Here is a 16247-nt window from a genome sequence, read left to right as displayed (position 1 = left end):
TGAATGGCTGAAATCGAACTATTTTTTTTTTGTCAGCATACGTTAAAAGTCTGAAACAATACTCAAATGTGAAGCATTACAAGCCCCATTTTTATTTTTGCTCCATTTTGGTATATCTTAAATCAGCAAAAATATAACTCAGTTGATTTATAATATTGCTTAAGAGAAATTAATTTCACTAAGAAGCAAGAACAAAACAAAATAATAAGCAAAAATAAACACATTCCACATCAACCTGCATGCAAAACCCAAATTGAGCATAACTTCACATAAGAGTGAGTCACAAAAGCATTTGTAGTAGTGCTTTTGACACATGCTTCAGACAAAATTAAAACCATGTCAACACAACACATGCCTAGGATATATTTAGCTCCACCAAAAATAATCAAAACAACCAAGCAATGAAAATGACTTAAGTTAGCTGGACCATGCAAGTCCTAGTTATGAGCTTGCCTCTTAGAGGAACGTTTCTTACTCAGCAACTTGATGGCTTGTTTACGGTTCTCTTCCAAATGAAGATTTTTGAAATAAGCATTGCGGTAATTACCATCAGCATTACGCGGCAGCCTTGATCCCCAATCTTTTCTTTTCCTTTGTCTTGCTGGACCAATGAACTTGGGAACCTAAGCATAAAACAAAATGTATATTGCATAGTCAGTGGCAATATTTATGAAACTCCAACTAGCGCCGTCCACTTGTCAAGGTGCGCGTACTTTTACATACTAAAGAGGATTGAACTATGAACTCTGCTTCTATTTTCAGCAATGTGAATCGAAATGACCCTATAAAATTGCTACTAATTTAAGAAATAAAATTTCTAAGATCTAGGACTGGAAAACATCAGAAAAATGTCACACGTCTTCTGAATACGACTAATTTAGACAAAATAAAAGATAATGTGATCTAGGGCTGACATCCTCTCAACTATATCCTAGCTAGTTTCTCTTTCGAAAAACAAATAACAAAGAGTTCAATCCCAACAAAAAAGCCCTATTTAAATCAAAATTGGTTGATTCCGCATAACATCAAAAAATGGGCTCATAATAATCCAGACTTAGATCTTGTTGGCCAAGGTTAGACGAAGCAACAGAAATATTATATTCATCGAAAAATCTTCACCCACTCATACAATAGCACATACAATAAAATTCTTAACATACAAGTTACAAAAAAAAAAAAAAAAAAAAAACGGTTATGCACCTCATGAACCAGCTTCAGTGATTTCAGAGCAGGACAATTATGTAGCATGGTGGTGACAGATTCAAGATTGTGCTCGTGAAAGCAAAGGTTCAAATCCAAATGCTCCAACTTATGAAACTCTCGCACATATGTTTCTAATTCCATCAAGATAGGAATTGGGTACTTCTCATCCTAAAAATTATACACATGTCAAGAATATCCGAGCAAAACATCAACCTACAATTGTACCTTGCATCACCAAGTAATCATATAAAGCTGTTATACCAGTATCAAATGCATATGTGACATAGCATAACACAACACCTTAAATTTGGAAAAAGGCGGTCAATTGGTAGGTTAATACACTCATATCTAAACAATTAAGACGTGCATAAAGAAAACATAAATGACATGTGCAAAAAATAATAATTATGAGGGGTAAAGTTTATTACATTGCTCTCCTTTAAATGCAGGATTAGCTCTTCCACATGTGAAATACAATTCAGCAGCCTAGCAACAACAAAGACATCCCTTTCATAGATCTTGTGAAGGTTAATCACAGCTTTTCTCAACAAAGGAACCTCTCCATGGATGTGAGTAAACAACGAAGTCTCCCCTCAATTTCCAAATGAAGTGACTCCAATGAAGGAAGAGATAAGTTAACAATAGCACGTTCTAGAGAAAAGGTGGAAATAACCAGTTTGACTTTTCTGATTCTCTTGGAGGAAAGGCTAAGCCCAGACGTCAATTCAAGATGAAGATGTAAATCTTCCAAGGAACACAATTTAGAGATAAATGGGTTGAGAAAGGCCAGATCAGGCCTCGACAATTTAAGCGAAAGGCTTCTCAGGCTGGTTAAATTGATTGTAGAAGGAAATTTAAGTTCTTGAGAATTAATAGAACAGCCAGGTAAGTCAAGCGAGAGGCACACGAGAGAGTTGATTGTAAAGACAATGGGGGCAATATATAAGAATTCTGACAACCAGATACGTTTGATAGTTAGGTGGCGCAAGTCGAGGGAGCGGGCCTTGGCAAGTAAGGATGAAACCATCACTCTGTCATTTTTGCCAAAGAAGAATTTATCTAGAAGCAAGCTGACGAGGGGGTAGGAGGGATTGCGGCTTAGGAGTGCACGATTAGCCATGGCATCGAAGTTCTCATCACAGGGATGAGTAAGGGCTCGGTTGATGAGCACAACGGAAGGAGAGGCCTCCCAGAGGTGGCGGAAGCTGCGGCAGAGAACGGAGGTGCGAGCAGTGGCGAGTCTAGGAATTCAATCAAGGGTAGGCAAGCATACTATATAAATAGTTGTAAAAAAAAAATTTAACCTAAATGAACACCAAAGGTTTCAACTAAGTCAAAAATTTATAACAAATATTCTTTTACATATCTAAAAACAAGAAATATATTAATGTTACAAAATCAAGTCAATGGAGGGAGCTTTCCTCTACGGTTACTCATATTTTGCCATCGTTGCATAATTCGTTCATCAACTACCTCATCAAATAACTCACTCTCAACATAAGTAACCAAACAATCATTCAAAAATTGATCTCCCATTGAATTCCTTACTCGGTTTTTCACATAATTCATCGCCGAAAATACCCTTTCAACACTGGCCGTAGCCACCGGCAATATCAATGCTAATTTCACTAATTTGTAAACTAATGGATAAACATTGTGCCTCCTCTTTTCCACCATTTTTTGAGAAAGTTCAACTATGCCCTTTAACTCTTTAAAATCATCATCACTTCGCAAATCCATGCGATAATTCTCCAATTGACCATCTAAGACAGCAAGTTCATATTGGTTGAAATCAGAGGGATAGAATCGAGCTAATTGAACCAACCTATCTTTATTAAATGATGAAAAAGAGTTACTCGGGTCTAAGCATGACATACAAATAAGTAGCTCGGTACTACTTTCTGTGAATCTGTCATTAAGCTCTTGCAATTGCATATCAATAACCGTATAAAATAGTTCAACACGATAATAATGCAAATTAGTTGTGTTCGTTGTTTGTCTCTTTGGCTTACCAGCATACTTATCCTCCATATTTGGAATGTCTATATCGTGCTTCACACAAAATACACACACTTCTTTGAATAATGATTCCCAACCACCATCCCGCATACCTTGCAAGCGAACTTTAGCAAATTTCACCAATCGCATAGCATTTACCATATCTTGTTCTTTTCGTTGCAAGGCTTGAGATAGATCATGCGTGATAAGTAATGAAGCTCTCATGAGATGACAATTGAAAGCAAAATCAAAAGTTTGGATATGAAATAAAATACCAGTCGCTTCAACTCGTTGTTCTAGAATAAGAGCATCATTTTCTATTTCCTCAAGTACACCTATTGTGGCTGAAAATAGTGTAATCACACCATTTAAGGTCTTGAAATGAGAACTCCATCGAGTATTAGATGGACGTGCAAGACCCATTTCTTGGTTCAAACCACTTCCAGTTTTAATCTCCAAATTTGAAATAGATTCCAAAATCTCAATTCTTTGTTTCTCACGTAATTGATCACGCCTTTTACAAGATGCACTCACAACATTGACAACTTGAGAAATTATTTGAAAAAACAAGCCAATCTTGTGATGATGCTTAGCAACATGAACGAGAGTTAGTTGAAGTTGATGAGCCCAACAATGCACATAGTAAGCGGACCCGTTCTCCTTCATGATCAATGTTTTGAGACCATTGAACTCCCCGCTCATATTACTAGCTCCATCATAACCCTGACCACGTAATCTAGACAAAGTTAGACCATTCTTAACAAATAACCCTTGAAGTGCCTCCTTCAAAGACACCGCTCTAGTATCGGGAACATGAACGATACCAAGAAACCGTTCAACAACGGAACCTTTTTTGTTTACAAACCGAATCACAATCGCCATTTGCTCTTTGACTGAAACATCTCTCGACTCATCAATCAAGACAGAAAACAATTCATTGCCCAACTCTGCAAGTATCTCCAATATCGTCTCCTCTGCGGCACAATTAACTATCTCCTTTTGTGTATCGGAACATGTCAACTTTCGATTTTTGGTAGCATTTTCCAGAATCACCTTATCAATTTGTGGGTTACGATCTCCCGTATACCTCAAAAGATTAAGGAAATTACCTTTACGGTGAGAGCTTTCAGACTCGTCATGTCCGCGGAATGCCAAACCTTGTTTTGCGAGAAATCGAGAAACATGTACAGAGGCACCTAACTGCACTCGATAATCCATCCCTTCATTAACACTTTGTCTCACCATGATTGTTTCAATGCTCCGTCTTTCACTCATCAAATTCAAACACTTCCTTTGAGCATGATTGTGCTCACTATTTACATCACCGACATGATCATCAAACCCTTTCTTACATTTCCAATTTCGATAGCCCTCTCCTACAAACTTTGTCCTTCCACCTGATCCAAGATATTCTGGTCTAAATAAATAGCAACAAAGACAAAATGCAGCATCTTTAGCAATGCTATATTCCAACCAATAGGGGTATTGACCAAACCAAGAGTTGTTAAATCTTCTTAAAACACCACCTATGTCTCTTTGGGGAAAATTGTGATTGTTTGGTTGACATGGCCCTTTGCCTAGATAATGTCTTCGTATATCCTCCTTCTCATTTGGCGGATATTGAGATATGGGCGACCTTGAAGCGGGATCAGAAGGAGGTTCTTGTGAAGATGAAGAACTATTAGGCCCTATTTGTTGTGATCCTTGTGAAGAAGAATCAATTGGAAATTTAGGTGCCGTCGTGTAGTATCTATCCATTCTCTATTAACAAATTCAAAGAAAAAATTAGAATTAAGCAATGTCTATCTCCATTTTCTAAATATATATATGACAGATTTAAAATGTCTATCTCACTAATTCATAAGAGAAATTCGAAAATATACCAATTAATGATAATATTTATTCTCCTCTCTGTCTTGACCAAGTTATGAATTGTTCAAAGTCAGTCAATGCTTGGGCGAGCTGTCAAACATAATTTATTAGTTTTAATGTACCAAATCAGCCACTCAAAGCATGTAATTAATTGATACTTTGCATGAAACAAATACCTACCAAATCAGCCACTTAAATTTGTTTTATAATTAACCTTCTTTTTAGGTACAGGCGTGCAACATTACAAAATTAATATCAAATCCTGTCTCTGTCTCTATCAAATTAATTGACCAAGCTATATATACAACCAATTACCCAATTAATTGATACTTTGCAGGAAACAATCAAACAAATACCTATAAAATTAATATATCATGCTATACATACAATCAATTGGCAATTGTCCAATTAATTGACCAACATTTGCAACCAATTGCCTATCAAGAAGCAAATTAAAGCTGAGGCGAAGAAAAATTGTTGAGTCAAGAGATGTTGTCTGCTTGTTATAAAATTGCAAATGTGATCCTTTGCAATCAAGACATAATCAGATTCAATCAAGACAGAATGACAGATAACAAGCAAATTGCAGGAGACTCGCCTCAATTTAATGATAGATTGCAAACAAATTATCAAAGGATTCACAAGCAAATCGCCTCAATTTTATAACAAGCAAATTAAAGTTGAGGCTAAGGATCAGCTTCAATCAAGACAGATAACAAATTGACCAACCTTTGCAATTAAAGCTGAGGCGAAGGAAGACTCGCAGGAGAGAAGAGAAGACGCGCTGAGCGAAGGCGCTGGGTGAAGGCGCTGAGTGAAGGAAGAAGCGCAGGAGAGACGAAATCCGCACAGGAGAGACCAGACACGCGCAGCTTTTCCTTCGCGCAGGCAGGAGAGACGCTCAGACGCGCAAGGCGCAACCTTTCCTTTCGCAAGAGGCACAAGGCGCAACCTTCCCTTCCCTTTCGCGAGAGATGTGCAGTAGAGAGTTCTGGGCCTGGGGTAGGCAGGATTTCAATTCTGGGGTAGGCAAGCCCATAACAAAAGCCCGGTCCAAAAAAAAAAAAAAAATTTCAGGGGTAGGCAAGTGCCTACCCCTGTTGTATACTGTACTCGCCCCTGGGTGCGAGCAGCGATGTGAGTGGGAAGGAGCGAGAGGATTGTGACGAGCAACGCGTCGGGGAGATTGGAGAGACGATCGATTGGATCAGACTTTGTTGGGGAGTTCGCCATGGCAAGCTGGAGGAAAAACGCGAGAGGGTTTTGAGGGTGAAGCGCGAACTGCGAGAGGGTTTAAGAAACTGTTATTGTGTTTTGTTTTAGTCGGACGATTGATTTCGGCAGTCTATCAAGTCAGGCTTATTCACAAGAGCGCAAATATACAGGAAAAAAAAATAATAATAAATAAAGGGTGTGCACAAGGTTCTCATTACGGGGAAATAAATCTGCTACGATTCTAAAATTCCAAATCCATCATTTGTTGTACGAATCTTTATAGAATTTTTTTTATGCACGAATCTCAAAACCAATGAAAGGTTGGATTTGAAATTTTAGGACCCTACAATCCCTTAGGATCGTAGCAGGTTTATTTCCCACATCACGGAATACTATAACATAAAGAGAAATTACTGTCCATTTTTTGTGCTGATGGAATTGGTCTTGTTAGTCCGAATTTATTTTAATATTTCAAAATCCTGACATTACTATCAAATATCAATATTCAAAATCTTGACATTACTATAAATATCTAAAAAATTCAGAGCTTACCACGTACACACTACAGTCATGCACAGCTCTGCGCACAATAGTACTTGCATACAATTTTAGAAATAAAAGGACTTAATCTCAGCATAATTGCATTAATGACTTTATACGTAGATGGGAAACAGGGAGTTAAAAAAAAATGTTGTAAATTTTCTCTGTATCAACAATTTACCCCTGATGGGATATGAAGGAAATCCTACAGTTTACAATATTCATAGACAAGCGTTTCGGTTTGTAAAACTAAAGCATAAAACTGAGTAAAGCTAGCGTGTGACATGCTCACCAAGAAAGTTTAGTAAGCATAACTCCAAAAGTATATCGGATCGACGTCAAATGCAAAATCTAAACCGTTGAAATCCATGTACTTCATGAGTGATGCATATACATGCAAAATTTTGAAAGTTTCGAGTTTATTTGCTACACGGTCAAGTGGTCAAAGAAATAATAAAAATTGAATATATAAAATAACTTATAATAAAATGTTCATTTCTTTGACCACTTGACCGTGTAGCAAATAAACTCGAAACTTTCAAAATTTTGCATGTATATGCATCACTCATGAAGTACATGGATTTCAACGGTTTGGATTTGGCATTTGACGTCGATCCGATATACTTTTGGAGTTATGCTCACTAAACTTTCTTGGTGAGCATGTCACACGCTAGCTTTACTCCATAAAACTTTTATGTACAGCAATGACTGAGCATTTTAGGAGTCCGCATCGTCTGCATTAACTAAAAAAAGCATATTTTGAGTTCCGATTGTAAACGGAGTTCATCTATCCCAGCCTAAAACATGAGGTCTTTAATATTGGTACAGAGTTCATTTGCACGAATCTTAAAACTGATCGGACGATCCATATGCATTAACTGAAAATATTTCTTTTTGAGTTAATGCATACAAATTCGCATCTTAGGACAACAGAGTTAAAAAAAAACAAAAAAACAAAAAAAAACAGAGAGAAAAAGTACGTTATCACTTTGGTTTTCGTCCCTTCATTTCAAGTACCCCAACTAATCCCACAACAGCCATTCCAATTTTGAACCAAGTGGCCTCAGCTAAGAAAATCTGCATCTCAAAAGTGTTAACAATTTGCATTGCCAATTCACCACCCATATGTTGTTCCACTCCAATTCCAGCCTTACTATCCCCTTGGTGCGCCACAACTGTGAGTTGACAGCAATAAGAAGACGGCAGAGCAACGCTGTACTCTCCAGCATTTTTCTCAACAGAAAACAAACTACAGCAATTTCACCCAGTTTCGCGAGTCCAAACGCCATAGACTAAAGCATTTACGATAGATTTGTCTACATTCAGATTTTGATGTCATAAATTTATTTTATTTAATGATATAGAAACAAAAAAATTAAGATGGTACAAGCCATTAATGCAGAAATTTTTCTAGCAAAACTAAAAATTCATTTCTCTGCATAGTAAGAAAAAAAATCTAATACATCACAAGTTATCGAGTAATCAACAAGAGGGGAGAAATCACTCAAAATTTTCTGTTCTAAAAAAAACCACAGCAACAATAATCTAGCTTTTGTCTAAAGCAAATCAAAAAGTCTAAGTATGCAAAGACAATCCAATGCAAGCCGATTGTTTGATCTACCTCAAGTCTCTATTTTGCCAGAAGTACATGTTTTTTTTCCTCCTTGACTAGGGTTTCAAAAAAGAAGCTCGCTTAAATAGTCTGGAGGTACTATCTCTCACCACCTATTTTTGGGTGGTTTAACTTTGTAGATTCGAACAATCCAGTTTTGAGTTGTGTATGCCTCCTCCAAATACTCAAGTTTTACATCTTTGTTTCCTATCTCCACACCTCTTACACGATCATACCTACAACAAAGGCACATAGCAATAAGCAAAAGGAGAGCGCTTAATTATTCATATTTTATGATATAGAGTCATAATCTATTGAGCATAGTAGATTCAAGAGTCCAGATTTGCTCTGAGAGAGTAGTCCTAAGAAGGATTGCTATTATAAGGATTATCAATTCCATGGAAAAAAAATGAAATGCCACTATGCAAGAAAATATAAAGGAAAAAAAAAAAATCATATCTTACCCTGGTGGCTTTCCATATTCTGTGGTCAGCTCCCCAAAACGATAATAACAAAGCTTGTACCTGATCAGTTAGCATAAAAGGAGATTAGAAAGTCCCTGAGTAAAGCAATAATCAAACAGTGAATCCATAAGAACTTACTTTGGCTATTTTGTTTTTCATCGAGAACTATTAAAAAGGGTCAAGTTAAAATATTTTCTTCAAATTTTTGTTCTCTGTAAAGGAATTATGCCTATTTAGCAGGGTTCTAAATAGCTAGCTATAGCAGCGCTATAGCTACGCTATAGATTTTCCGGACCATAAACGCTAAGCTATGAGATAAAATTGCGCTAACTCAGCTACGACCGCTATAGCTATAATAGCTGGCCGCTATTACCGCTATATGAGACCCGCTATAGCTACCGCTATGCTACATGTTTTTTCTTTGCAATTTATATGGACTTCTGTACTTTTATTCTTATTTCTAATACTACATGGTCTTCTACGATAAGTATACTAAACCAAACTATATGCTTCTATTTTTATTTGTGATTTATTCTATCATTCTATATCGAGAAATATTCAAATACTAATTCTTCATTTTGATTACTCTTTTTATAGTATTCATTTGTAAAATTATTATCGTTCATTTCAATTGAAAGCTGATTTTGATTATTATTATAATTATAAAATGTTTAAATATGTATATTGACTTCATTTACCTTATAAAATTAATTGCTCTTTGTCTATTATAATATGTAATACCATGAAATATAAACTATTAAATAATGTTACTTTTTGAATTTTTTTTCTTCTTATTTGCGTAATTAATAAAAAGTATAGACTTAGATTAGTTGTCATTTAGTTGTTACATCAATTCTCTAATATTGATTATGTTGATAATTAGTAGAAATATAGAATATAAAGTTTGAAAAGGAAAAATCGCTATGTGTGATAGCTTCTACTATAGCTACGCTATTCGCAATAGCTTTTTTTTTAGTCTCCCCGCTATGCCGCTATAATCGCTATTTAGAACCTTGCTATTTAGAGATTCAAGTTGATCACAATATTCAAGCGAATATGTTAACTGAGAGAAGATGCTCTTACACATGAAACTTTCAGTTATCCAACAGAAAGAACAAACTTACATAAGACAGTTGAGCATCTTTGGTGCAGCACCCTTGTCAACACGGAACTCGCCATTGACAAGATAATCAGGCTCTTTAATTACTGGGAACACTCCACCACCAATACGTACCATCCACAAGAACCTGCAAAATTTTCAACACATGAAATTCAGCTCAATCTAATGAATTGCAGGACAGCTGAGTCATCTATTTGACCATGCACATAATTAGAGGCCGTTTGCAACTCTGAAAGTCACAGAAAGCAAGGAAAGTTAGAAAGAAGATTCCCCACTTCCTCTCACAAATTTAATTTCCCAATACGAAAGGGAGAATCTTCCATTTCCTTGCAAAACCTCATGACTCAATCACTCGAGCAACTCGAGCTCTTTTAAGTGAATCAGCAAAACTCACTTTCTCCTCTGAAAGATTGCCTTGGGAGAATTTAGTAATCTTTTACAAAACATTCCAAGAATTTCTGTTTAGTTTAAAATTGTGATTTGTTTTCATTTCCAAAGTTTTCACATAGGATTCCGAGCTTAGGTAAGAACCTCGATGGTTTTTACAACCAATGTAAGTCTAGTGATAATTCTAAGGCTAAAAGGCAAAATGATCAGTTTATCACAAGCCGTTTTTAAGTGCTTTTAATGCTAAAGAGCAAACATCTTACTTGTTAATATCATCAGAAGAGTAACCCGTCACGCCACCAAACACAACCAGCACATAATCCACATCCAGTGAAAGCATAATCTCATACGCCTCAGGTTCATAAGACGACATGGCCCGTCCTACAGTGGCAATATGTGTATTATTCCAGGTATTGTTATCCACAATCACAGTTCTGTTCCCCATGGCAGTGATCTGGTAGCCGTAGTCCCACCATGACATGATCTTTGCGTCTTGTGGGGTGTTCTGACGTAGCCAATAGTAGGCTTCACGGTAGTCGTCAAAAATTACCCTTCCACCATTATGGCCTCGAGCAGCAAGGACGATTGAAGGGGATGAGTATGCTTCTGATGTGACCCATGTGCAGTGCATTGTGTACCGGCAGAGCAGGTACAAGGCACCTAAAAGGAGGGCGATTGCGCCTTTCCTTTGGAATGGGAGGGATTGATCAGCTGAAGCCTGTAATGATGAAAATTAGCCTACACACTCTTCTAGATTTTGAACAGAGAATGAATAAATGATGTTTGTCTTATGCTTGTTGGGAAACCTGAGTTATTGGGGATGGAAGGGGATCAGGGCTCAAAGCTTTTGATTCAGGTTAAAACACAACAGTTTTTGCAATCAAAACTCACCTATTAAGCAGTACTGAAATCTAATAGACTCTTTAAATCAAATAAAAAAACCAACCAACCTTTGCAGCAGCCTTTGATCCAGTGAGCGGTTTGCCTGAACCCTGAGAACTCTTACTCTTGGCACGAATCAAAGAGCTCAAATTCTTCACAGTAGCAGAGACTGCAATGCTGCTGACAAGGCACATGGCTGGTGCAGCCACCAAAATAAGCCGAACCATCACCCCCGCAAAGTACATGCTCGTAAGTCCATACATAACAACAAAAATGGTAGCATCAGAGAGATGCTTGAAGCAGAAGTATAAACCGGCAGGGAAGAGAAAGAGAAGTATGTGAAAGTCAAACATGAAAGATGACCATGCAGTCGGTTGGTGCTCTGAAACAGATGCAATAATGGGTATGTGGTCTTTTGCATAAGTGGGGTCAAGTAGGGAGTAGAAACGACCAGTCCATGGGGAGATGTAGCCTGAGGCAGTGCCTATGCTAAGAGCCAGTACTCCAACTGTAATTGCACATGTCAGGGTGATTCGTAGGAAGGCATGGAATAATTTAATGTCGTTTAAGATGTACTTGACCCAGTCTAAGAAGTAGAACACCTGCAAAGAAAAGTGCATGTTACGCCAACATTACAACAGATAATAGATGTACACTGCCAAAGAATGCACGGACATCAAACAATCAAACAACTGAAGAAAGAAAAATTAATATAATTATATATTGAGAGTCACTTCCCTGGTAAGCAAAAGTAAGAAAAAGAAAAAAAATACCAAAAAGCTAGTGTAAATAACTCTCAAGTCTTGGCGTACTAATATTCTTCCCAATGGAGTTGAAAAAGCTTGGTGAAAACCAATAAGTTCTATACTTAGACAGTTTTTTTCTAAGATTCATTTTTTAAGAAAGTACCACAGAAAGGTGAAATCAACATCGACATCTCCTTAAAAACCCTAAATCCATTTTCTAAGTTATAATTCATCTAACAAGCAAGTCTAGCACATAAAATATTTAAACAATCCAAGGAAGAAGTACCTGTAAAAGGAAAAACACACCCATAGCAGCCATATGCTCTCCTGACTGCACATGTTGAAACCCAACAAACCTAATCTGCATGGCCAGCAGCATTCCCAGCACGTACATACAATTATATGCTACATACAACCTCATAGAGTACCTACCAGTAACCAACAGTACCAATACATACAACGGCACCAAGTTTATAATAAAGACATACCCACCCCATGCCGACACCATGTAAAAGTAACCAAAAGCAGAGGCCAGAGACCAAGCCAATGACCCGGTATTCACTGCCTTAACAAATAAATAAAAGGTCAACAGAAGGGCAAAAATGGCAATGGCTTCATTGTCATAAGATCCCGCCACTGAACGGGAGATGTATCCAGGACAGATGGCAATCAGAGCTGCTGCCACAAGGCCGGCCCCAGAATCCCAAATCTCCTTCCCGAAGAAGTAAGCAACTAAGGTTGTGTTGGAAGCAAAAAATGGCGCAGTCAAGACACAGACCTCACGAATGTGAACTACAAACGAGAGGAAATTGAGAAAGCGGTGGATTAATGCAGCTGTGACCATGAGTCCAGGGTAGAGGGTTCCACCAATGATACGGCCAAGTGGGTACCTGTTTTGATTCAAGTGGCGAATGGTTATGTTAGTTAAGATTTATATATCTTGCTTTAGAAGTATAAATTTAAGTCAACTTAGGTACTACAATAATCTATCCGCATGTGTTGCTAAAGGTGTTTGCTTTGGTATTTTGGTTCAGATTTTTACCCTCAATCAAGCCTTGATCTATGTAGAATATTTCTAGTGAAGAATAAGAATTAACTATTCTCAATATCTGTTCCAGTGTAAGACAGTACTGACAAATCTAGATAATTTTAATGCATCAGCTAGGTATAAATATACATGTATCTAAGGTACTGTTCAAAAACACCGATCTAGCAAAAATTTCCATCACTGAACTTGAAAATCATAAGAAAATGCTTGGAAAAAATCGATCTCAACAGAATGTAATTAGTAAGGTTGTCAATTTAGACCAAAGCATAACAGATCGTGGATAACATTACCAGCTCTCCGAGTCAAACCAATTCCAGAATTCCACGAACCCATTCTTCGTCAGATAGAGCGTCGTTCGGTAGTTGAAGTACGGATCGAACTCGTGTATCATCGACTCGAATCTCAGCACACTAAACAACCTCACTACGAAGGCGAGCACATAGATCAGTGCAAGAGCGGAGACCCGGATCAGCAGCTCCTGTTGCTTGGTCTTGAATTTTAGTGCCTTGAGAGAAGGAAAGGAGGAGAGAGCAGAGTTGAGCGGAGATGAGGCATCGGAACTGGCTCCCATGGTGAGAGGTAAATTAGGGTCAGAACTCAGATTTGGCGAGCTACGGATTTTCCCTTTTTAGAGTTTCATTTGGCGAGCTACGGATCTTCGATCGGGAGAGAGGGTTTAAGAAGAGTGTGGCCGATCTGGGGAGCAAAAACAGAATATAGACGAAGGAGAAGACTGTGGGATTGGTTTTAACTCCCTTCACTCTCCAGTTAAACGAAAATTGAGGAGAGGTACATCATTTCCCCTGGGACCCAGTGGGCTGGTGGGTCCGTTGAGCAGTTTCTACAAACTACGCTTACGGAGGAAGCCGGGATGCGAAGGATCAGGAGTCCGATGCTCTGCAGTAACTAAAAGTTTGATTTTGGATCCAGACCGTCCGATCAGAATCCGGGCCAATCTGACTCGAGGTGGAACGCACCGGAGACCTTAATATTCGTGCTAACGAAATCGCACGGTCCAGATCCAAAATTAAAATTTGAGTTACCTTAGGTGATATGAAATCAAGGATGAGGCCATAAGCCAATAAGCAGAGAGCCAGACAAGAAATGGTATCTGGCCATCGTCAGTTATGTTGACATGTTTTGTAAGTAGATAAGATGCTAGACAGCTAGAGCAATGTGTTCCCCTAAAAAGCTAAACCGAAGAAAATAGAAATATTGTTCGTCCAGTAATTATTCATGTCTTTTATCTTCAGCGTGCTCGGTTCATTAGAGAGATTCTTGTTGTAATGTATCAAATAAGGAGGAGAAATTTTACCCCTTATTTGAAAAAGTTCAAATAAAATACTTACTAAATTTTTTGACTAAATGTCCTTGTGAACCCATCCACATCAAAATTTTCCCTTCCATTAGGGGTGTCAATGGATACGATACAAGTAGGATGAAAGCATTTTCATATAAAAATAGTCTTATCCATTAAGATTTGATCTTACCTTACTCTACTCTTATCCGTTAAAATTATGAGTAACGAAACGGTAGCGGGTGAATAACGAATAATACTACTATAATAATTAGTTTTATTATATTTTACAAATAGAATATCAAAAATCATTTATTTTTCACATATGCAATAATATTACTGATAAAAAATAAAAATAAAAATAAATATGCAACAAATTTCAACTAAATTGTATTTTTTATAAAACAAGAGAATTGAAAAACAAAAATATATCTTCCGACAAATTTAATTATTTAATTAAAGAAAAAAAATATGTTTAATATTTTTCTTACAACAAAAATAATACACTAAATAACAAAAGTACTCACTAATTATTGCTCAAAGATTATATTATTATATTTTATATAATTACCCTATAGAGTAATGAGTACGAAATAGCCTTTACCCGTACTCTTATCCATTTAGCTAACGACAAAAAAAATCCTTATTCATACTCATATCCAACAAGCTAACGAAAGAAAAATCTTACCCATACTCGTCTTATCGAATACAGTACGAGTCGAGTAAACGGCTAAAAGGATACCATTGACACCCCTGCCTTCCATAGTGTACCCTATCACTAAATTTACTTCCATCCTTATTCCCATGTATTTGTCTTTCCCAAATGTTTGCTTTGTTCATCGCTCTTCAAAATCTTCATTGTTTTTTCCACACTCCACTAACTCTCCTCTATACTATCTGACTATCTCACCGTCTCTCTTCCGCAACTCCATTGTCTCTCATCATCATTGAACGAGAAGATTGAAAACATGAGATAAAATACCTTTAGATGATAAAGTCTTGCCTAAATACTATTCTACGTCTTATTAAAAAACCTTTAGATTGAAAACAGGAGATAAAATACCTCAGACCCATCTCTATGTCTGGTACCACTCTCTCTCTCTCTCTCTTATTAAATTTAAATTGTTTCAAGACAGAGATGTAGTATATGATGATTTAGATCAATGCAACCAAAATTAGTTTCATTTTGCTATTCTAAATTATTTTGGAGGGACAACAAATGAGTTCCTTTAGAACTTCTATTCTGCACAAGGGTTATATACTATATTGACTGCCCAAAATGATTGACGCCAAAGCAATACTATGAAGATAAAAGAATTGTGTTGAATGACAACTGAAAAGTTCTTAAATTATCCACAAATTAGAGAATTCGCATCTCTGACATATCTCATATTTTGCGTGACTTTTTGGAAAATTTCAACCGTTCAAATACATTATGCACAAATCTCAAAGCTCAAATAATATTGGCTCCCTGCGCTATCCCCGAATAGGCACCGGACACGTCAGTCACGCAAAATATGAGATTTCTCAGAGGATACGCACTCCAAATTAGAGAGATACAAGACTGCTTAAGCTCTTGTAACATGTCAGAACATTTATAGGTAGAGAGACACGGTACCTAAATAGGTTTTGAATGCTAATGCTTACATGCCACTGCTACTGCTAACAGATGAGAGGTCTTGTTTTACAATTATTATTTTTATATTCCACGAGGGCAAAATGAGAAGACCGAGTTTATAGTTAATTTGAATATAAAAGATGATGATATGTAAATATCAAAGTTTTTATTAGTAAGATAAATATGATATTATGAATTTTGGAGGAAGAAAAAAATATTTTTGAAGCTTTTATAAGGAATACGTG

At 36.9% G+C, this 16247-nt stretch overlaps 2 protein-coding genes and 1 long non-coding RNA gene across 3 annotated transcripts; all 3 read right to left on the bottom strand.

Moving 5' to 3' along the window:
• Positions 1-354: 354 nt before the first annotated feature.
• LOC144546095 (uncharacterized) lies at positions 355-2430 on the bottom strand. The gene is made up of 3 exons (XR_013508710.1): positions 1632-2430; positions 1201-1371; positions 355-623 (listed from the first exon to the last, which is right to left on the bottom strand). It is a non-coding gene; the product is annotated as an uncharacterized LOC144546095 (long non-coding RNA).
• A 95-nt stretch (positions 2431-2525) lies between these two features.
• On the bottom strand, positions 2526-4886 carry LOC144550590 (uncharacterized). Its single transcript, XM_078298591.1, has one exon. The coding sequence runs from the start codon at positions 4474-4476 to the stop codon at positions 2602-2604; it is 1875 nt and encodes a 624-aa protein (XP_078154717.1). The 5' UTR covers positions 4477-4886; the 3' UTR covers positions 2526-2601.
• Positions 4887-8233: 3347 nt separating this feature from the next.
• Positions 8234-13858, bottom strand: STT3B (staurosporin and temperature sensitive 3-like b). Its single transcript, XM_078294621.1, has 7 exons — positions 13378-13858; positions 12326-12929; positions 11362-11895; positions 10675-11129; positions 10029-10151; positions 8905-8964; positions 8234-8676 (listed from the first exon to the last, which is right to left on the bottom strand). The coding sequence occupies exons 1-7, from the start codon at positions 13656-13658 to the stop codon at positions 8547-8549; spliced, it is 2187 nt and encodes a 728-aa protein (XP_078150747.1). The 5' UTR covers positions 13659-13858; the 3' UTR covers positions 8234-8546.
• Positions 13859-16247: the final 2389 nt, after the last annotated feature.

Source organism: Carex rostrata, chromosome 2 (genome assembly GCF_964058835.1).
Source record: "Carex rostrata chromosome 2, lpCarRost1.2, whole genome shotgun sequence".
In the NCBI taxonomy this organism is placed as follows: domain Eukaryota; kingdom Viridiplantae; phylum Streptophyta; class Magnoliopsida; order Poales; family Cyperaceae; genus Carex; species Carex rostrata.
This window is presented reverse-complemented; position numbering and strand designations above follow the sequence as displayed.